The sequence below is a fragment of the Nymphaea colorata genome, chromosome 2, assembly GCF_008831285.2.
Source record: "Nymphaea colorata isolate Beijing-Zhang1983 chromosome 2, ASM883128v2, whole genome shotgun sequence".
NCBI classification, from domain to species: domain Eukaryota; kingdom Viridiplantae; phylum Streptophyta; class Magnoliopsida; order Nymphaeales; family Nymphaeaceae; genus Nymphaea; species Nymphaea colorata.
This window is the reverse complement of record NC_045139.1, coordinates 19,058,928-19,080,655: the sequence shown is the minus strand read 5'-3', so window position 1 is coordinate 19,080,655 and position 21,728 is coordinate 19,058,928. Positions and strand designations below refer to the sequence as shown.

Sequence of the window (21,728 nt, the reverse complement as noted above, 5' to 3'; positions counted from 1 at the left end):
AAGCATTTGCTTTATGCAAGTTGAAACATAACATAGATATTATCCTGAGAGCAAGCCTAATCCCGAGAGGATTGGAAAAAGAGTATAAGCTTCTGTATAAAATACTCATCCTACTCACACTACTGAAGTAGATATAAGAATAAAGAAAACATAGAAGAAAAACATAAGTTTCACGCTTTTTAAACAGTTTCCTAGGAAAAGATTTTCCGTAGGATCCAGATTCCAGAGGCATGATGGGCTTCAAAATAACGCAGATGATTCTGCTGGGATCCAGATGATGAAATATATTCGGAACCAAGATGGTCCAAGTCCATCTGATCTATTTTATTCGTCCCATGGGGAAACATAACATGATAATACACGTGAGAGGAACTGAACTCACATCTGGGTCCGGACCATATTCGAGCGGGACCGAACCCGTAACAGGCCTCCCTGGTTTCGAATATCTGATCCATTTACCGGGTCAATCTTCTTAGGATCCATATCAGAACCGCTTTCCTAAACTGGCCCCGAGTTCTATAAAATGCAGAGAACTCTCCTCTTCTGAAAACTAGGGTTTCTTTGAGCCCTTTGTTCCTCTTCTCTCTCTCTCTCTCTCGCTCGCGCTCTCGTTTTCGCAACGCTGGAATGGGAGGAGCAGGAGGCCCTGATGATTCCGGCCGAAGGTCTCTATCTCTTTCTCTCTCTGACCTGTCTTTGGTGGTGTTCATGTTCTTTTCTTCGAATTATATGGTCCACGAAATTTGTTGGCAGGGGACATGGTTTTTCCTTTCTTGATCTGTCGATTCTGTCTAGAAGTGCGATTATGTGTTGTTTATTACCTGGAGATCTGCTTGTAGCCTGTGGAAGTCGTCTTTCAAGATCTCGATCGAGTCTGCAGAAAGGAAGGCCATAAATGTTTCTTTCTGTGTGTCATCATATCTTTTTTTTTGCAGCTTTGGTCGACTAGTTCGTCTTTTGCGTTGGATTCTTGCCTCGATGCAGTGCAAGGTTTCTTGCTTGTGTTGGAGGAAGTGACATTTGTCCTCCCTCCCTCCCTCTGCATTTTGTTGATGATTTAACATTTGCGATTGGGTTGAAATTGTTTTATGGAGTGTCATGTTCTACGGAAGTCAAACGAAGTGTCCTGTTGGAGATATCATTTCCATCGTATTGGCTGGTGCATGAGATAGTTTCTCATTCATTTGTCATTCCTATGAGTTAAACCGTGTCCCCTTTTCTCTTTTTAACTTTTAGCATTAGGTTCTTTTGGATTATGTTGTTTTTAATTTCCTCTGTAATTCGAGGAAAATTGAATGGTGGGATCCCTTTATCTAGTTATGGGCATGTTATGACTCTCCATTTTTTTTCCTTAATTCTTATCTCGATCATGTTTTTTGATATGCGTGGGAATTATTGCAGATCATTTTGCCAGCTTTGGATTCAGTGGCTGAATTTAGTTGAATTTGTTTCATTTGTATAGATGTCTGTTTGTCCGTGTCTTATGTAATCTGAATTCATTTGCATGAGTGTTGGAACTTTAGTATTTTCTTTATAATTTTTTTTCTCCTCTATTAGTGACTAATGTCTAGTTATACTGTAATAGCTGCCAAACATTGGAAAAAGGATCTTGTAAGGATAACTTGCCATATGCTTGTACTGTGTTGCACACTTTGTGTCTGATCGATATTTTATTCTTAGTTCCTGCTTGCTGATCATCTCCCTTCCAAGACTCGAATCCTGCAATTTATGGGTTCACGCAATGAACTATACCAGCTCCATTAAAAAAGAAGAATGAACTTAAATCCATTTCTACATGTTTGTGGCCCATGTAAAAATGATCTACATGCACAATATGGTATAATTTTGCAACACTCGTCTTCGTAGTCTTATCTGAGAGGTGTTCAGTTTGTTATCTGTCTCCTAGCCTTTTTGATGGCAGTTTAAGGTGGACAACAAAGGAATTAAAAATGATTAACAAATAGACCTTATTTGATTTATAAATTGAGAAGCATGTATTTAGATCAGTTTCCGGTGAAATTAAGTAGGTCGCTGGTCCTATGGCTAAAGACCTGAGAGACGAAATGATATCCTTATATGCTACTTTAGTTACTTTTCATGGAAAGATATGTAGGTACTAATGTTTGTGTATTTTGTCAGAAGTACTTATTTAGTTACTTGATTCTCATAATTATCTCCTTTTATCTGGCTGTGTGAATCTGATATAAAGTGAGTTGTGGCCATCTAAAAAATTTATTTTACCCTATGTCCCTATCATTTTTCTATTAATGTACTGGTGCTTTGTTACTGATTTTTGGTATGCAGATACTCACCTTCTCCTTCTCCTGGAAGAATGAGGGGTAGATCAAGATCAAGGACGAGATCACGTTCAAGGTCAAGATCGAGGTCTAGATCAAGGTCTAGATCCAGGTCGGGAAGTTACGACAGGTAAGAAATCAAACAGCAATTGTCACTTTTTGATTTTTTTTTTCAGATCTTTCGGAATGAAACCAATCAAGATCATTGTGGTCTTGCAGACAAAATGTTGATGCAGCAAATCCTGGGAATACCCTTTATGTGACTGGCTTGTCTACCAGAGTTACTGAAAGGGACCTTGAAGCCCACTTCTCTAAAGAGGGGAAGGTTGGTACATGCTCTTACACGCTATAATTTAATATATTTGTGAATGGTGGTAACTTTTGCAATTTTGACAGGTAGTAAGCTGCCGTCTAGTTGTTGAGCCCCGGACACGCATTTCACGAGGTTTTGCTTTTGTGACGATGGATCAGGTTGAGGATGCTGATCGGTGCATCAAACATCTAAACCAGTCAATTTTAGAAGGCCGTTACATCACTGTGGAAAAGGTAACACCTTCTGCTTCAGTGGAAACAGGGTTTTCATTTAATTATCCGTCTTTTTTGACGTTGAGGTTTTTGGTTATATTCAGAAGATATTGCTTCAGCTATGTTGGCAGCAATCAAGATGATGAGTTCAGTCATCCATCTGCACTTAAGTCTCAAACAGCTTGATGAATGGCCAGCCTAATGGTTTTTGCCATGCATCTCATCAACTAAAATAGCAATTATTGTCCAACTAAACTACCTCAGCATTCACCATCAACTCTCTCAACTAATCAACGGACTTTCTCTACAACACTCTAATCAGGCATCTATGGTATCTCGCTCTTGGAATCGGCATTCATTTGATCCAGCTGTTAGTTGTGCGAGGACACCTGCAATCTTTGTTCTTACTTTGCATGGTTTTTCTTTTTCATGTACATAGGTTCATTAAGTCTCTTTCAACCCATTGTTCTTATCCACCTAACATCTACTGTGATTTTTCTATACATCTTTCTTGATATCAGTTGTCTTTGTCTGAAGTGGTGGGAGCTTTCCTAAGAAAAAGCATGTGACATGTTTTTTCTCGTTTATTTTTCAGTCAAGAAGGCGTCGGCCTCGGACGCCAACCCCTGGGAATTATCTGGGTGTGAAGAGCACGCGGGAGTCCAGTAAGTTCATCGTTAGATATTCTGATATTCTTGTTTTCTGTGAGCATATTAGCCCAATAGTGAGTTGTCTGTTTGGGCAGGCTATCGATATGACCGTGGTAGTAGAGCCCGTGGAGGCTTTCGGGACGACTACAGAGGTGGTGGCTATAGGCGCTCACCGAGGCGATCCCCTTACAGAGGTGGCCGTGATTACTCGCCTCGAAGATCACCTTATGGTGCCCGCTCTAGAAGGGAACGCTCGCGGTCACTTCCCTACTCTCCTTATGGAAGTCCTGAGAGAAATTATGGACGACGATATGTGAAGTGACTGCAAACTCAGACGTAATATAGATATCTGCTGTAATGTTTTCTCTTGTAGCATTTTCAAAGCTTGTTTGCAAACTTGCTACTTTAAGGCAGACTAAGAATTTTAACAGATGCATTTCCTCTTGCTGTCCATGTTCTTTGAGTTATACAGTAAGGATGTTGGATTCTCTCCTTTTTTTTGTTGTTGGGACTCTCTAGTTGGCTTCTGCTAGTGCTTCAAGATCCCCCTCCCTCCCCCTCGCTCCTGTTTGGTTTGAAATTGTTCCCATAATATATTTTTTACTATGTTTTCGTAAGATTGTGAGAAATATCGTATGTGGCTGCTTCAGTTTCCACCTTTTGTTTCTTCAATGGCACTTAAGCGTTCGAGCTTAGTCCATGATGTTTCATTTAATTGAAACCGTTCTTTTCCTGGGTTATAGTTTCTGTTGCTTCGGACTCTAAATCGCAATCACGGTCTTGCTTGACCTGAAATTGAAGATTCCTTATAGGTTTTTTTGCAAAATATCTAATTACGGTACGTCAGAGGAATTTGGACGCCTTAAGGGCCCGTTTGATGGGCTGGCTACTGTGCAACAGAAAAAAAAATTTAAAATTTTTCCAGCCCAGCAGACGGAGAAAAATTTTTATGACCGTTGAGGCCCATTCGAATTTTTTTTTTTTACCCGTTAGGGCACGCACTCTCGCGTCGGGCTCCCCTCTTTTCATCTTTTTGACCTCGCCTTCCTGTTTCTCCTGCTCTGCTTCCTCCTCTCCCTCGTTCCACCACCGCCACCAAGACTTTGACGACCCACAACGCCAGCAGTACCAAGAAGGGCTGGTCTACCGGAGCCCGGACGAGCTTGCCAACCTCAAGAGATACGACCCCTCGCCATCTTCAAACGATTTCACGGACGATCGCGGGTGGCTGCTCAACTCCATCGCTGCTGCACAGCGAGCAGGTTTTTCAGGTCTCTCTCTTTTTACATCCGTTGTTTCGTTGGAATGAATTCGTTATCAGTTCTCTCTCTCTTTCTCTCCCCACCCCGATTCGCATTGGGGGAGATTGGAGGCTTGCTTGCTTGTTTCCTGGTAAATTCGAGTTCAATATAAACTCATTTTTCTCCGTTATTGTATTAGTCCTCTTTTCAAGCTCGTACATTAAGCTTCTGATCTTTCCATTTTCGAATTACCACCTCTATTCTCGTGATGGTTAGGTTGCTGAAGTTGCTAAATTTCTATAAAATGTTGGGACAGTGCAAGATTTGACAAGCTCATTACAGAAAATTGATGCAACAGGTACCAATAAGTCTTTATTTGTTGTTTGATCTCTCTCAATTCGTTGATACAATTCTTAGAGCATCATTTGTATTCTTGGACTGAACATCGACCCTTGTTCGTTTCTGTGATGAGAGCGTAATCTAAATTTGTGCTGTTTCATTCTTCTAGATCTAGCCTTAGCTTTTCTTGTAGGCCCCCTGAAGTGGCATTCAGCTGAGAATGATCCAGATGATTTAATTGTTGCACAAAAATCATTTGCCTGTTCCATTTTGACATAGGGGAACTCTTTTGAGAGGGAAAACAGGAAAAGGTTACAGGATAGTCTTGGCTTTGTCAAGCATATAGCAAGAGCATTTCATTCTTTTCTTCTTCATGCGACATAAGAAAGCAAAGTACATTGGCATTGAGATTGCTATTGACTTTCTCCTGGAATCTGCTCCCTTTTAGGATAACATGAAACAGAAACTGTAAGGAGACTCTGTTATGACAAGAAAGAGGGAAAGTGAAATTGTTGTTATGAGGAATAAGATCCTGGAGATAGCAGTTGTATCTTGATTAGAAGGGATTTGACAATTTAGGTAGTTGGCCACGGAAACAATTGGGACATCAAACAGCCTCCGAAACAATTGGGACATCAAACGTATTGTTAGTATGAAATTTACCTTTGTGAAACATATGGTAGCCATACTTATTGAATCTCCTTTTGCAATTTGCGGCAAGATGTGCTAAATTGCTAACTATAAGTCTTATTAATATAAGATGATGTTCAATTATGTGCCTTTCGATTATGACCTCTAAACACATATGATGTTTCAAGTAGTCATTCATTTAATGATATGCTGATCTAAGGTAGGAAAACACTCCATATGGGCACCAGATTTGTGCTCAACATACTTGTAGGAAATTAGGAATTGTATATTTGTACCTGAACTTCTATATATGTGCTTTGTTCTCCAATATGGGAACATTTTTTGGAATTGCAGTGTTGATTTGATTCTATATTCGTGTGCTCATTGTTGCTAATCTGTTCTTAAAAGAAGGAAGAAGGAAGTGTAGGAGCCCTTTTGATCCATCCTGGAAAAGGATTTCAGTTTGGAAATAGAAAAACTACTTTCAGACATTCCATCTCTTTGCTCCAACCATCCGTTCATTTTAATTTTGATGAATCTAGTTCTAAGAAATAAATTTCTGGAAATCTGAAAATATGTTTCTTTATTATCAAACACAAAAATATATTTTCGGAAATATATTTCCTATTCATGAGAATCGAAAAGATTTTTCTCATTCTTTTATTTCAGAAAATAATATATTTTGAGAAATATTTTCTCAATTTCAGGTTTTCAATCCATCAAACGGCCCCTAAAAAATTTGAAAAGCACTTGGGTTAAATTGACGGTTTGACTGCTTCAAACATGATGTTTCCAGCTTAATTAACAGTGTTTTAGAAAAGATCTTATTTTTTTAGGCTTCTGAAATCTCGTGTTAAAAGATGGTCGCTCGAGGGGGGAAATTTAAAGAAGGCTTGAAGCCAATGTCAATTGACAGTGGCACCGGCCAGCCTTGGCTGAGGCCGCCTGCCTGCGGCGCAGGTGTAGCTCTCGGCCAGCCCTGGACTTCGGGAAAGAGAATGAGATCACCCATGTTCTCCTGAATTAGCCCTGGACTTCGGGAAAGAGAGGAAGTTTTTTTTTTTTCTTCATGTACCTCAACATTAGTGTCTCAAAATTAGTCTGGCAATTCGGAGCAAGTGTAGGACAATTTTCTTTGGTAACGTCAAGATGATCCAGAAATCTGATTTCAGTATATAACCAGTTCTTTTAAAGATGAAAAATGGCCTCATCTTCGTGATATTCTTTATTGTCTTTCATGATAATCTTAATGTTATACAATAGAGGGTTTTCATGGAACCAGCTGGGATGTTGATGATCCACTGAGTTCATTCATTCATGGTTTAGCCGAGTCCATTGTGAATCGACAAAAAATGCTGTTATATTTGGGTGAGCGAGAGGTGAACCCCCACCGCCCAAGCAAGGCCCGAAGGCCCCCTCATTTCTTCTGCCTCCGGGGTCCTGGGCTGCGTCGGTGTCAGCGATAACAGCGGTGCACCTTTCAGCTTGGATGTCGCGCTCTACCGCCTTAAGACACAAGAACATAGCGCCCACGAAAATCGAACTAGAGACCTGCCTTAATACCGCTGTTATATTTATTTTTTGAAAATATAATGCATAAGTAGTAAATATTTAATAAATGAATAGATTGACATGTAACACAATTGATTGCGCAGATTAGGCACATCATTATAACACTGTTATCTCTCTAATAGAACCTTTTATTACAGAAAAATCACATTTGCAGAAGTGTTTCTGAAGACGAAGTTGCGTTTTTCAAATATATATTGCCAATGCACTGCCTTCTTGATCCAAAGAATATGCTGCCATTATGTATAATATTTTATTCCTTGATTTAGTAACGCGTCCATAATTTTGTAATGTTCATTGAAACAGAATATGGTGTTCTTCAAATTTCAAGAACACGATATTCTTCTAGTTAAACGTCCTCCGGGAGTATCGGAATCAAGGTTTGCATGATTTGGAAGGACTTAATTAAACATTGAAATTTGTTCATTATTAGTTGCATCATATGAATAACGCCAATCATGAAACAGATTCTAAGTAACCAAAACCAACTGCTTTTTATGTGCATAAGTTTCAGGACAGAAAAAAGAAGGAAAGAAGAGAATAGATCAAATAGTTACAAAATTTTACACGTCGGGGCACAATGTTTTAAAACTTACAAAATTTTATAAATTTCAGATCGTAGAGGATATTATCACTATGAACTCGCATTTAATTATTAGCGATGTAAATAGGGAAGCAGTAAAGAGATCCCGTGAAATATACTGTTTCGATTTTGGAACCTTTTCGCTACATCTGATAAAATTATAGATCCAATTAAGTCTAATTCGGATTCAGTAGATACTTCCACAACCGATCGAATTTGAATTTAGTATTAGACTGAAGTGGCAGACAGATCGATCAAGAAAAATTAACGTTTTGAGTCCAAAACTAAATCCAAATCCATTTAAGTAGGATCGAGGATCCGACCCAACCATTTTATCTTTGTTTTATTGTAATTTCTTTTAAAAAAAAGTGATGTTAGCATGTATAAATATGTATTGATTATATCTGCAGTTGCATGCGTGCATATGTGTGTGTGTGTGTGAGAGAGAGAAAGCATGGAGTCCCCTTTCCGGCGACCAAAGAAGTTTCAGGCGTGTTAGATGTCGACAATGTCGACTTGTCTGAGCCGTGTGGAGATTGCGTTACCAAAAGCGCCATTGCCTGCACGGTTGCTGCGGTCAGCGGAAGAAGCTCCACCTGATGACCCTTACGCCAATGCCACATCCGCCACCGAATCCTCTCTTTTCCGGTCTGGCATGCATCGCCGCCCGAGAAGAACGTGACCATCACGCAGAGCGATCTTGTGTTGGTGGAAAGAGTGAATGACTTCTTGGGTAAAGACTGTAAGGGCGAGTAGACGACACCGCATATTGGACCGACTCCGATGGCGACGCCGTCATCAGATATTATTCGAGGAAAGAAAGAGGTGAGACAGAATTGAGTTTGGTTAAGTTCTTCTTTTAGCAGTCCTTTCACTTTCCTTGTCACTTTCTTTGCATCTTGGAAACCATGATAAGATGATGAGGCCGTCAAGAACGAGAAGGCGGCTCTGGATGAAAGAGTTCGAAAAGGAAGACGGACAGAATGTTTCACAATGGAGAATGGTGCGTGTGTATTGCTGAGGGAGATCGAAGGAAAGCTCCACCGACTGGCGAAGATGATGGATGAATTTACCCTCCGGAACGATGCAAACATACATACCTACAAACGATGGGCAGTCATGCTGCCATCATACGCCAGCGGTCGCAGCTGACATCGGCGCCTCCGCGACCACCATCTGTTGCTTCTGTCATTGCTATAAGTCATATAGGGAAGCCATGTTTGCCGATCAGAATGAGGAGGCAAAGCCCTCTTACCTCGTTGACCGCGAGCGTTCCCTTCTTGAGCGGCCAGTGGCGAACTGTCACGAGAGAGAGAGATGATTACCTGCGTGAGAGTGTAGCCTGTGATCAAGAGAGAGTAAGAGTGAGACCGTTTGATCGAAGAGAAAGCGACTTTCGACCAATGGAGGAAAAAAAAGGAGTTTGGAGAGGGGGGTATGGCATCGGATTCGAGGGTTAGGGGTGTAACAAGTAAGGACAGTTTTTTCTGTTCTCCAAACACCCTCGAACACTTTGTCCTCCACGTTGTTCTTATCCATGGCTGTCATCGATTTCCGAGGACAGAGCGTTCCTGTAACGACATGTTGCATCAACCAAACACCCTCTTGGGTAGCAAGAGTAGGACAATTTATCTATTATATTTATTTTTTGAAAGTAACAAAATAATGCATATGTAGTAAATATTTAATAAATGATTTTCTTGTAGCATTGGATTACGCCCATCCTTATAACACTGTTATCTCTCTAACAGAACCTTTTATTTAGTACAGAAAAATCACATGTGCAGAAGTGTTTCAGAAGAAGTGAAGAACATTGCGTTTTTCAAATATATATTACCAAAACACTGCCTTCTTGATCCAAAGAATATGTTGTCAGTATGTCTGGATTTAGGAACAGCGTCCATAATTTTGTAATGTTCATTGAAACAGAATATGGTGTTCTTCAAATATATACATGAAGTAGTAACAGCAAAAGCAAAGGCAGATGGTGGTCGCAGTGCTCTGTCGTCACTGCTTCATCCGCTATTATTGCCTTATGCTGTGTGGATTTTCGCACCATTCTGGAAGGTAAGCTTCATCGTTAGCTTTTGATAATCTTGGCCATCAATGTCGTATCGTCAACAGGAAGCTGGATTCTGGTTTTGCTTATGTACATGCTATCCTCCGGCCGTGTCTCGACCAAGAAGTCAGCCGGACACATCGTGTACTAAAATTAACAAGGTACAGTCCCTAAGGTAGAGGACTTTTTCCTCTTTCCATGACTTGTCATTGTGCCATTTTGCTTTGCATTAGATAAGATAAGGGAGAGGTTTAACAGAATCTTTATCGTTATCCTTGTGGCTAACAGCTTTACTGGACCGATTTCCTTATCTGGATAGTGCGCAAGCTTTCCTGTTTAAATCCATCTTTATCTTCAAGAGAAGCTCGAGAGGATCCTTCCTTAGCACAACCGTCCTCCCGCTTTACGAGCTTCACTTTACATTTATCTTAAGGAAAGCCCACCTTCGCACGTTATATTAATTATGTTTTGGATCTCTCGTTCTAACAAGGAGACACCACCAAAGGCGTTAGTCTCCCTGGACTATTTTTGCCATTCTCGTCTTCCTTCAACCTAAGATTCGTCCCCCGCATCTCTTAGTCCATCTCCTTAGCAACTTCATTCTGCCCGTCTTCCTGGTTCACTTTTTCGACCTCTTGTATCTAGAAAGGTTTATAACTTTCTGAGCTCCTCTCGTGCAGGTAAAAAGAGCTCACCGTTTCCAAGATTCAAAGTAAGTGACAGGGAATGTGAAAGGAGGGCTCGTTCGACAAAGATGAAATTAACGAGATTCAAGGGAGCTCACCTCTTTCTTGCCTTGAATAACGGATGATGGCGTTGCCGTAGAGTCGTTCCGATATGTGGTGTCGCCGGGGTCATCCTTACATCCACGACGTGTCTGTCACTACCCAAGACGTGATTCACTCGTACCACCTAGGCAAGATCGCTCTGCGTCCTCAAGATGCTCGGGTTAGTCTCCGGCGGCGATGCATACCAGTCCAGAAATGTGATGGACCATTGTAGAAAGGTCGTCTGTGGATGTGAGAATGCGGAAAGGTCATCAGATGGATCTTCTTCGGCTGACCGCAGCAATCGTGCAGGCAATGGTGCTTCTTGGCAAAGCAAAGCAGCAAGAATTAGCAGTATAGAGGCAAGATCAGCGATGCAACCGAGTGAGGACAATAAAAGAACTTGGTTGTACTAAAATCAGATTTCTGTATGATATAGACGTTAACCAATTTTTAATAAATTCGGTCAAATGAATTTAATTTTTCTAGCTGAAAACCAAAGATAAATTTTGTACTCAAAATAGAATTAATAATATAAAAGGTATAAGGCGACGCCATCAGGATGTTTGAGGCAGGAAAGAGGTGAGGCAACCTTGTATTTGGTTTCTTCTTCATGGAATTAGTCGTCCTTTCACTTTTTTTGGTAGTGTGTTTGGATCTTGAAAACTGTCCGCTCTTTGCAGATGCAGCAGAGGAAGGTGAGACCGTCAAGAACCAGAAGAAGGCTCTCGATGCAAGAGGTCGAAAAGGTGAAGAAGGAAGACGGACAGAATGTCTCGGCCATGGAAAAGAACGTGGAGATGCAAGGGACGATTCTTGGCTTAATGAAGATGAAACTGGAGAAAATAAACCGGGGAGACTAATACCTCCGGCGGCCTCTCCGTCTTCTCAAGGACTGGAGAGAGAGCAAAGATTCTGGGTCGGTGCTTCTTTAGGACGTACTTAATTTAGCATCTTCTCTGTTTGATGGACTGGAAAAGTCCGATAATTTCACCGATGAGCACAATGTGGCCGACCTACTTCTTCGTCCAGACAGGCATGGAGGATAGCACCAGAATCAGGGATCCGGCTTATTGTTGATGAAGGGACATCCTGGGATCAAGACAACGACTCCCAACTGGTAGCATTCCAGCCGATGCTAATGGCGAGAGAATTACCAGAAGGTGACGAGAAATGGCTGCCAGTAGCAGCACCAAGTTTACAAATGCTTATTATCGGTTTGAGATGATTTTAATATGTCTGGTTGGCATCACGTGTATATTGCTGAGGGAGATCGAAGGAAGCTCCACCGACTGAGGAAGATGATGAAGGAACTTACGCTTAGGAAGGATGCCAACATTCCGACAACCGATGGGCAGCCATCCTACCATCATTGGTCGGCCATGCAACGGCAGCTTTGCTGCCATCATCTGCCATTGTGTCGGCCATTAATGCCACTTCATCTAGGGAAGCCATGTTTGTTGGTAATCAAAAGCCGAAGCCCTTTCACGTCGTCTGCCCCTGCAGTAGATGCTGCAAGTTTTATTCTTCCGAACTTGTCGTTGTTGGAAATCTTATTCCTTTTATAAATTCTTTTATTCGTCAGTGTACGAGGTCGTTCACTATTACTCTTTGTTCCTCTCATTTGGTCGTCATATGCAAGAGATCTCATGCTGATAAAAATGTGAGTTGACTTTTGTTTTTCATAATTCAATGAATGAGAAAAAGAAACCCAATTTGATACAACTGATGCATTGTTCAGAAACTGGTGCATGATGAAGAGGTAGATATTGAACAGACAACTCACCAACATTGAGTTAATATATCAGACGAACAATGCCATTGTAAAGTAGTTTTTTCGTCTTTCAGGAAACATGTAGATGACACATAATTTAATTTGATGTCATTGAACAGCCTGAACTTAAACTATGGGATTAAGAAGCCCTGGAAACCTTTTTTCCCTTCTACTACAGTTTAGCATGTATCGCGCCGGAATTGACAACACTAATGAACTTATCGCTTATTGTTGTATCTCATATGCCATTATAGATTTCACTCACTTCACAATAATCTTGAGGACGTTAAGGAGTTTCTAGCTGAACCATTGATGGGGTAAATTTATTAAGCTTATTATTTAAGTGCACAAGGGTCTACCCATATGGCATCCCAATGATGTAGTCATTGTTTTATTCATTTCATTAACCTAAAAATTACTCATGCACCGGTTTTCGAACCTTGGTCTGTCCCTACCTCGCCATTTCTGCTGCAACTTAGTTCACTCTCAAGAGATGGAAATTTATTGAAATGGTCCTTACCTTACTGATCACATTACAAGAATGGTCGCGCTTTATTAGTTTTAATTTGCCCCAACGTCAAGATCTTCATTATCCTAGGGCATCTGCTCATTTGCATCTTGATCAACCACAATATATATATATATATATATATATATATATATATATATATATATAAAAGTTTAAAATACTGTATTTCTCTTTTCTGTAAAAGTGGTAAACTCTTTTGCAAGATGACGTGGAGAATTTGGAATGCACCAGTTGCATCAAATAGGGGTTCTTTTCTCATTCACTGAATAATGGTAAACAGAACATATTGTTATCAGCCTGAGATTTGTGACTAAACTAGATGAATACAAAGCAATAGTGGACGATCTCTTACACTCGAGGAACAAAAGAACATTTGCAAGGAGAAGAAGGAACTAAGTTTTCCAACATGCTAAGCAGGGTAATACTTGTAGCATTTGGGGCAGCCGCAGACAAAGTAAGAGGGCTCAAGCTCCTGATTCTCTCCAGACATGGCTTCCCTCGATGACATAGCAATGACAGAATCAATGGCAGATGGTGGTCGCAAAGCTGCCGTTGCACCTTCATCCGCCATCGCCGGCCTATAATGGCATGATGGCTGCCCATCGGCTGTAGAGATGTTGGCATCGTTTCGGAGGGCAAGTTCCTCCATCATCTTCCCCAGTTGGAGGAGCTTTCCGTCGATCTCCCTCTGCAATTAACACGCGCGCTACATATATTAAAACTATATCAAACCGATTGCATTTATGAATTTATGGAGCTACGGGCAGCCGTTTCTCGTTACCTTCTGGTAATTCTCGCCATCAGTGTCGGAAGTTGCAGGCTTGGATGCCGTCGGTTGGGAGTCATTGCCTTGGTCCGATGACGTTCCTTCATCAGCAGGAAGCTGGATTCCGATTCTAGTGATATCCTCCGGCCGTGTCCCGACCAAGAAGTTGCGCGGAGACATGGTGTTCATCGATGGAAGTGTTGGCGTTTTCCAAGCCTATCAAACAGCAGAAGAAACAGGTGTAAGCATGCACTAACTAAGCACCAACCAAGAATCTTCTCTCACTCTCTATGCGCTACCTGGGAAGACTGAGACACCGACGGAGGCGTTTGTCTCTCAGGATTATTTTCTCCATTTTCATCTTCCTTCAAGCCAAGATTCGTCCTCTGCAGCTGCACATTCTTTTCCGTGGGCGAGACATTCTGTCCGCCTTCCTTCTTCACCTTTTCGACCTCTTGCATCAAGAGCCTTCTTCTCGTTCTTGACGGTCCCACCTTCCTGTGGTGCATCTGCAAAGTGCACACCGTTTTCAAGATAAGAAACTAACAAAGAAGGTGAAAGGACGACTGGTTCGACAAAGAAGAAACCAAATACAGGGCTGCCTCACCTCTTTCCTGCCTCGAGATAGCGTCGCCGTCGTTCCGACCTGCGGTGACGCCGGCTCGCCCTTACTGTCTTTTTCTTCCATGATGTGTTTCAGTGCCCAAGACATCATTCACTCGTCCCACCGTGAGAAGACCGCTCTGCGTCCGTAAGATGGTTGGGTTCTCCTCCGCCGGCGATGCATACCAGACCGGAAAAGATAGCGACCTCTGTAGAGGCTCCCTCGGCGGATGTAGCATTGGCGTAAGGGTCATCAGGTGGAGCTTCTTCCGCTGACCGCAGCAACCGTGCAGGCAATGGCGTTTCTTGGTGACGCAATGGCGGCAGGGCTCAGAGAAGGAGACATTGTCGACATCTAACACGCCTGAAACTTCTTTGGTCTCTAGCCACAGTCGCCGGAAAGGGGAGTCCATTCTCTCTCTCTCTCTCATATGATATGATCTGCTGATGTTTATATTCTAATATCACTTTTTTTTTTTAATTTTGCAATGAAACCACTCTAAAATGGTTCGATCGGATCTTCAATTCTATTTAATTTATATATGGATTTAGATTTAGACCCAAACGTGTTTTTTGCAAAATACTAAATTCAAATTGTATGCTATTGCAGTCGAATACTCTAGTCAAATTCAACTGGTTATGAAAGTATCTACTGAATGCGAATTCGACTTCATCGAATTCAATTTTTTTTTAAGATCCAGCTAAAAGGTTCCAAATCGAGTCAATGTTAATCGAATCAATATCATGGGACCCCTTTACTACGTCCCTATTTACACCCCAAATAGTTAAATGCGATTTCATAGTGATAAAATACTCTATGATCTGAAATATATAAAATTTTGCAAGTTGTGAAATCTTGTCCCTTGATGTATGAAATTTTGTAAGTTGTTAAGTTCCACTGGTCGACGTGCCATTGTCGTTCTTGTCTTTTCCTGAAAGTACTGTGCATAAATTGCAGTTGATTTTGGGAACTCTACGAATAAATTTTTTATATTTGGCATTATTCGTATGGAAAGACTATAATGAACGAATTTCATTATTTACATTGAGCTCTAATCATTCTGACCTAATGGTTTTTGGTTATCCGTCTTTGTTGTATGTCCTAAATAATGACCAAAATAAAGATAACCGTTGATTTTGTCTGGACATGCATCTCTATACATCTGCCTTCTAAGATGCTCTCCTTTGTTTCTCACTACCATCCTTGTTCTTCCTCTAGCTTCAATTTTACTGAACTATTGATGCATATATTCTATTTGTCTCTAGACAACATGTTGAGGCATTTGTTATATTCTTCTGAAGTTCTGTAATTTTATTCTGTAACAGCTTCCAGATGGAAGGGTCATAAAAGTTGGTACAGAACGTTTCCAAGCACCTGAAGCTCTTTTCACTTCAGTTAGTCTTTTTGTCTCGTTCCTTGTTCTGTCATGTTGCATTTTTGTCTTAACAATACAATGGCTTTGCTGGTATTATATTTCGATGTGATGTCATCAGTCTGCTGTCTTGCCTTTTGATGCTAGTCACCTTTCATTTATTTACTTGTTTCATGCAGGAGATTATAGATGTTGAAGGCGAAGGTATTGCTGATATACAGGAGATGAACTTTGACAACCGTATGCCGGTAAAGAGTTTTTATTCTTTGATTATATCCGTGCTGTGACAGTAACATGTTAATAATTCATACCATGTTTATTTATCAACTGGTGCCATTAGTTTTCTATTGGACAGTGCTTTCAGGATTAGGATCCTCACTCTCTCGCACACACACACATGAATTTACCACGACTTTACTGTAGTAAATCTGATCCACATAATGTGTGCTACCAGTATTTGTTGAGTTTACTTTCTTAGTTATATTTGTTAAAGGTACTCTCCTAGGCTTGTTAACTTAAAGCCACGAGACTTTTAGAAATCACATTGTGCTGAATTTGAGCGTGGTAAATTATTAACCATAGCATAGCGCCAGTAGCAGGAGTGATATTTGAAATAAATTGCTTTCACGTGACACATTGTTGTTTTCATCGTTATGAGTATTTTCACTATTCATTCTGGAAGAATATGTTTGGCACCATAGCTGGGGTTTGATAGTTTCACACTAGCTATGTCACACGGACTTTCCTAAAAGGGGGAGCACACCTGTGTCAACAAGTATTTGATACTTTTTGTGTCTATTTTGGTATTTTCTGTATATTAATTTATATTGAAGAATGTAAACAATGAATATATATATTTGTTTGCTTGATGTTATTTTGTGTGTGTGTGTTCAAAAGCTGGGCACATAATAGTCATAATGTGTGTGTGTATGTCTCTGATTTTTCTATACATCTTTGTTGGTGGGAGCTTTCCTAAGTGAAAGCCGTGACGTGTTGTTTCTCGTTTATCTTTCAGTCAAGAAGACGTCGGCCTCGGACGCCAACTCCTGGGAATTATCTGGGCGTAAAGAGCACGCGGGAGTCCAGTAAGTTCATCGTTAGATATTCTGATATTTTTCTTTTCTATGAGCATATTAGCTCGATAGTGAGTTGTCTGATTGGCAGGCTATCGATATGACCGTGGTAGTAGAGCCCGTGGAGGCTTTCGGGACGACTACAGTACAGAGGTGGTGGCTACAGGCGCTCACCGAGGCGATCCCCTTACAGAGGTGGCCGTGATTACTCGCCTCGAAGATCACCTTATGGTGGTCGCTCTAGAAGGGAACGCTCGCGGTCACTTCCTTACTCTCCTTGTGGAAGTCCTGACAGAAATAATGGACGCCGATATGAGAAGTGACTGCAAACTCAGACCTAATATAGATATCTGCTGTAATGTTTTCTCTTGTAGCATTTCCAAGGCTTGTTTGCAAACTTGCGACTTCAAGGCAGACTAAGAATTTTAACGCATGCATTTCCTCTTGCTGTCCATGTTCTTTAAGTTACACAGTAAAGATGTTGGATTCTTCTTATTTTTTTGTTGTTGGGACTGTCTAGTTGCTTCTGCTAGTGCTATTTGCTCGCTGTTGATACCTTCTTGGATTTTATTTTATGCATCTTTGAGCCGGTTTATATTAAAGTCATATTATAAAGATTCAGTTGATGCTTGGAGGGATGTAGCGCAACTGCGGATGTTCAAGCCTCATGCTATGCTTCTTTAACTGCAAAAGGTGGCACTCATGTTGGACACCTAAGTTGAAAAGGTGTTTGAGTTATGAGATCATCAAGGTCCTCCTGAATTAGCCCTCGACTTCGGGAAAGAGAGGAAGGTTTCATTTTCCCTTGTACCTCAACATTAGTGTCACAAAATTAGTCTGACAATTGTGAGCAAGTGTAGGACAATTTTCTTTGGGTAACGTCAAGATGATCCAGAAATCTGATTTTAGTACATAACCAGATCTTTTAAAGATAAAAAATGGCCTCATCTTCCAGTTATTCTTTAATCAACTGTTTTTTATGTCCATAGTTTTCAAGAAAAAAAAAGGAGGAAGAAAGAAGATGGTAGATCAAATAGTTACAAAATTTTATACTTCAAGGGACAAGGTTTCAGAACTTACACAATTTTATAAATTTCAGATCGTAGAGGACATTATCACTATGAAATCTCATTTAATTATGAGGGACGTAAATAGAGAAGCAGTAACTACATCTGATAAGATTATAAATTCAATTACGTCTAATTCGAATTTGAATTTAGTATTAGACTGAAATGGCATACAGATCTGACCCGATGACGTATTCAGCACTAGAAAAATTAACGTTTGAGTCCAAAACTAATTCCAAATCCATTTAAATAGAATCGAGGATCCGAACGAACCATTTTATCTTTGTTTTATTGTCATCTTTTTTAAAAAAAAGTGATGTTAGCATCTATAAATATGTATAGATTATATCTGCAGTTGCAGACTTGCATATTTGAGAGAGAGAGAGAGAGATTGAGACAGAGAGTATGGAGTCCCCTTTTCGGCAAGGAAGCCGAGACCCAAAGAAGATTCAGCCGTGCTAGATGTCGACTACGTCTCCTTCTCTGAGCCGTGCGGACATTGCGTTACCAATAAGCGCCATTGCCTGCACGGTTGCTGCGGTCCGCAGAAGCGAACTAGCCCATGCAGCAGATGCTACAAACTTTATTCTTCCTAACTTGTCGTCGTGGAAATCTTATTCCTTTTTCTCCTTTTATAAATTCTTTTATTCGTCGGTGTATGAGGTCGTTCAATATTGATCTTTGTTCCTCTCGTTTGGCCGTCATATGTAAGAAATCTCAGGCTGATAAAAATATGGCTTAACTTATCTTTTTCATTATTCAACGAATGAGAAGAAGAAACCCAATTTGATACAACTGATGCATTGTTCATAAACTGATGCATGATGAAGAGGTAGATATTGAACAGACAATTCACCAACATTGAGCTAATATATCAGATAACCAATGCCATTTTATAGTAGTTTTTCCGTCTTTCAGGAAACATGCAGATGACACATAATTTAATTTGATGTCATTGAACAGCTTGAACTTAAACTATGGGATTAAGAAGCCCTGGAAACCCTTTTTCCCTTCTACTACAGTTTCACATGTATCACACCGGCATTGACAACACTAATGATCTTATTGCTTGTTGTTGTATCTCATATGCCATTATAAATTTCACTTCATAAGAATCTTTGAGGATGTTTAGGAGTTTGTAGCTGAACTATTGATGGGGTAAATTTAATAACCTTATGATTGAAGTGCACAAGAGCCTACCATATGGCATCCCAATGATGTAGTCATTGTTTTATCCATTCCATTAACCTAAAAATTACTCATGCACCGGTTTTCGAACCTTGGTCTATCTCTACCTCGCCATTTCTGCTGCAACTTAGTTCACTATCAAGAGATGGAATTTTATTGAAATGGTCCTTACCTTACTGATCACATTACAAGAATGGTCGCGCTTTATGATTTTATTAGTTTTTAATTTGCCTCAACATCAATATCTTCATTATCCTAGGGCATGTGCTCATTTGCTTCTTGATCAACCTCCCAAAAAAGATATATATATTAAAGTTTAAAATACTGTGTTTCTCTTTTCTGTAAGTGGTAAATTCTTTTGCAAGATGAATACAAAGCAATAATGGACGATCTCTTACACTCGAAGAACAAAAAAACATTTACAAGGAGAAAAAAGAACTAAGTTTTCCCACATGCTAGGCAGAGTAAAACTTGTTGCATTTGGGGCAGGGGCAGACAAAGTAAGAGGGCTTAAGCTCCTGATTCTCCCCAGACATGGCTTGCTTCGATGAGGTAGCAATGGCGGAATCAATGGTAGCTTCATCCGCCATCGCCCGCCTATGATGGCAGGATGGCTGCCCATCGGCTGTACAGATGTTGGCATCGTTTCTGAGGGCAAGTTCCTCCATCATCTTCCCCAGTTGGTGGAGCTTTCCGTCCATCTCCCTCAGCAATGCACACGCGCGCTACACATATTATAACTATATCATACCGATTAGCATCTGTGAATTTGTGGTGCTACGGGCAGCCGTTTCTCCTTACCTTCTGATAATTCTCGCCATCAGTGTCGGAAGTTGCAGCCTTGGATGCTGTCGGTTGGGAGTCATTGTCTTGGTTCGATGATGTTTCTTCATCAACAGGAAGCTGAATTCCGATTCTGCTGCTATCCTCCGGCCGTCTCTCGACCAAGAAGTTGGGCGGAGACATCGTGTTCATCGTTGGAAGTATTGGTGTTTTCCAAGTCTATCAAACAGAAGAAGAATCTGAATTAAGCATGCACTAAGTAAGCACCAACCAAGAATCTTCTCTCTCTCTCTATGCTTTACCTGGGATGACCGAGACACCGACGGAGGCGTTAGTCTCCCGGTATTATTTTCTCCATTTTCATCTTCCTTCAATCCAAGATTCGTCCTCTGCAGCTGCACATTCTTTTCCGTGGGCGAGACATTCTGTCCGCCTTCCTTCTTCACCTTTTCGACCTCTTGCATCAAGAGCCTTCTTCTCGTTCTTGACGGTCCCACCTTCCTGTGCTGCATCTGCAAATTGCACACCGTTTTCAAGATAAGAAACTAACAAAGAAGGTGAAAGGACGACCGGTTCGACAAAGAAGAAACCAAATACAGGGCTGTCTCACCTCTTTCCTGCCTAGAACATCCGATGATGAAGTCGGCGTCGGCGTCGTTCCGACCTGCGGTGACGCCGGCTCACCCTTACTGTCTTTTGCTTCCATGACGTGTGTTTCGGTGGCCAAGACATCAGTCACTCGTCCCACCGTGAGAAGATCGCTCTGCGCCCGTAAGATGGTTGGGTTCTCCTCCGGCGGCGATGCATACCAGACCGGAAAAGATAGCGACCTCTGTAGAGGCTCCCTCGGCGGATGTAGCATTGGCGTAAGGGTCATCAGGTGGAGCTTCTTCCGCTGACCGCAGCAACCGTGCAGGCAATGGCGTTTCTTGGTGACGCAATGGCGGCAGGGCTCAGAGAAGGAGACATTGTCGACATCTAACACGCCTGAAACTTCCTTGGTCGCTAGGCTTAGTCGCCGGAAAGGGGAGTCCATCATCCTCTCTTCTCTCTCGCATATGCAACTGATGATATGATCTGCTGATGTTTATATATACTAATATCACTTTTTTTTTATTTGCAATAGAACCACGTTAAAATGGTTTGATCTGATCTTCAATTCTATTTAATTTTATATATGGATTTAGATTTAGACCCAAACGTGTTTTTTTGCAAAATTGAATACTAATCGGATGAGATCTGTATGCGATTGCAGTCGAATACTAAATTCAAATTCAATTGGTTGTGAAAGTATCTACTGAATGCGAATTCGACTTCATCCAATTCAGTTTTTTTTTAAGATCCAGATAAAAGGTTCCAAATCGAGTCAGTGTTAATCGAATCAATATCGTGTAACCTCTTTACTACTTCCCTATTTGCACCCCTATTAGTCTGTTAAATGAGATTTCATAGTGATAAAATACTCTATGATCTGAAATTTATAAAATTTTGCAAGTTGTAAAATCTTGTCCCATGATGTATGAAATTTTTAAGTTGTTAAATTTCACTGCTCGACGCGCCATTATCGTTCTTTTCTTCTCTTTTCTTTTCCTGAAAGTAATGTGCATAAATTGCAATTGGTTTTGGGTACTTTAAGAATATGTTTTACGTTTGGCATTATTCGTATGGTATGACTATAATGAACAAATTTCATTATTTAAATTCAGCCCAAATCATGCTGACCTAGATCTTAAGTGCCTGGATCTGACTTGGATCTCCAAGGATGTTTAACAATAAGAATGTTGTGTTTTTGAAATTCATGTTCTTAAAACGAAGAGCTGAAGAACACCACATTGATATGTTTCACCAAACATAATAAGATATGAGTGTTGTTAGTAAATCCAATAACAATATATTGTTGATAATCACAACA

At 40.7% G+C, this 21,728-nt stretch overlaps 1 protein-coding gene and 1 long non-coding RNA gene across 3 annotated transcripts; both read left to right on the top strand.

Annotated features, from left to right (window-relative positions):
• The first annotated feature begins 507 nt into the window (after nucleotides 1–507).
• Nucleotides 508–3,925, top strand: LOC116248085 (serine/arginine-rich splicing factor SR45a-like). The gene is made up of 6 exons (XM_031620685.2): nucleotides 508–665; nucleotides 2,305–2,427; nucleotides 2,517–2,622; nucleotides 2,694–2,843; nucleotides 3,418–3,487; nucleotides 3,568–3,925. The coding sequence occupies exons 1-6, from the start codon at nucleotides 628–630 to the stop codon at nucleotides 3,792–3,794; spliced, it is 714 nt and encodes a 237-aa protein (XP_031476545.1). The 5' UTR covers nucleotides 508–627; the 3' UTR covers nucleotides 3,795–3,925.
• A 446-nt stretch (nucleotides 3,926–4,371) lies between these two features.
• On the top strand, nucleotides 4,372–12,252 carry LOC116248087 (uncharacterized). Of its 2 annotated transcripts, XR_004170964.2 has the most exons (6): nucleotides 4,372–4,743; nucleotides 4,990–5,071; nucleotides 8,245–8,659; nucleotides 8,751–10,054; nucleotides 10,574–11,242; nucleotides 11,344–12,252. It is a non-coding gene; the product is annotated as an uncharacterized LOC116248087 (long non-coding RNA). The 2 variants fall into 2 exon arrangements; XR_007572477.1 differs by having other exon boundaries at nucleotides 8,245–10,054.
• The last annotated feature ends 9,476 nt before the right edge of the window (nucleotides 12,253–21,728 follow it).

What these genes read in the sequence shown, in the direction of transcription:
- LOC116248085 (XM_031620685.2), top strand. Translation starts at nt 628, where the DNA reads ATGGGAGGAGCAGGAGGCCCTGATGATTCCGGCCGAAG. An exon ending in CCTGATGATTCCGGCCGAAG is followed by an intron (nt 666 to 2,304) that starts GTCTCTATCTCT and finishes TTTGGTATGCAG; the next exon opens with ATACTCACCTTCTCCTTCTC. An exon ending in GTTACATCACTGTGGAAAAG is followed by an intron (nt 2,844 to 3,417) that starts GTAACACCTTCT and finishes TTTATTTTTCAG; the next exon opens with TCAAGAAGGCGTCGGCCTCG.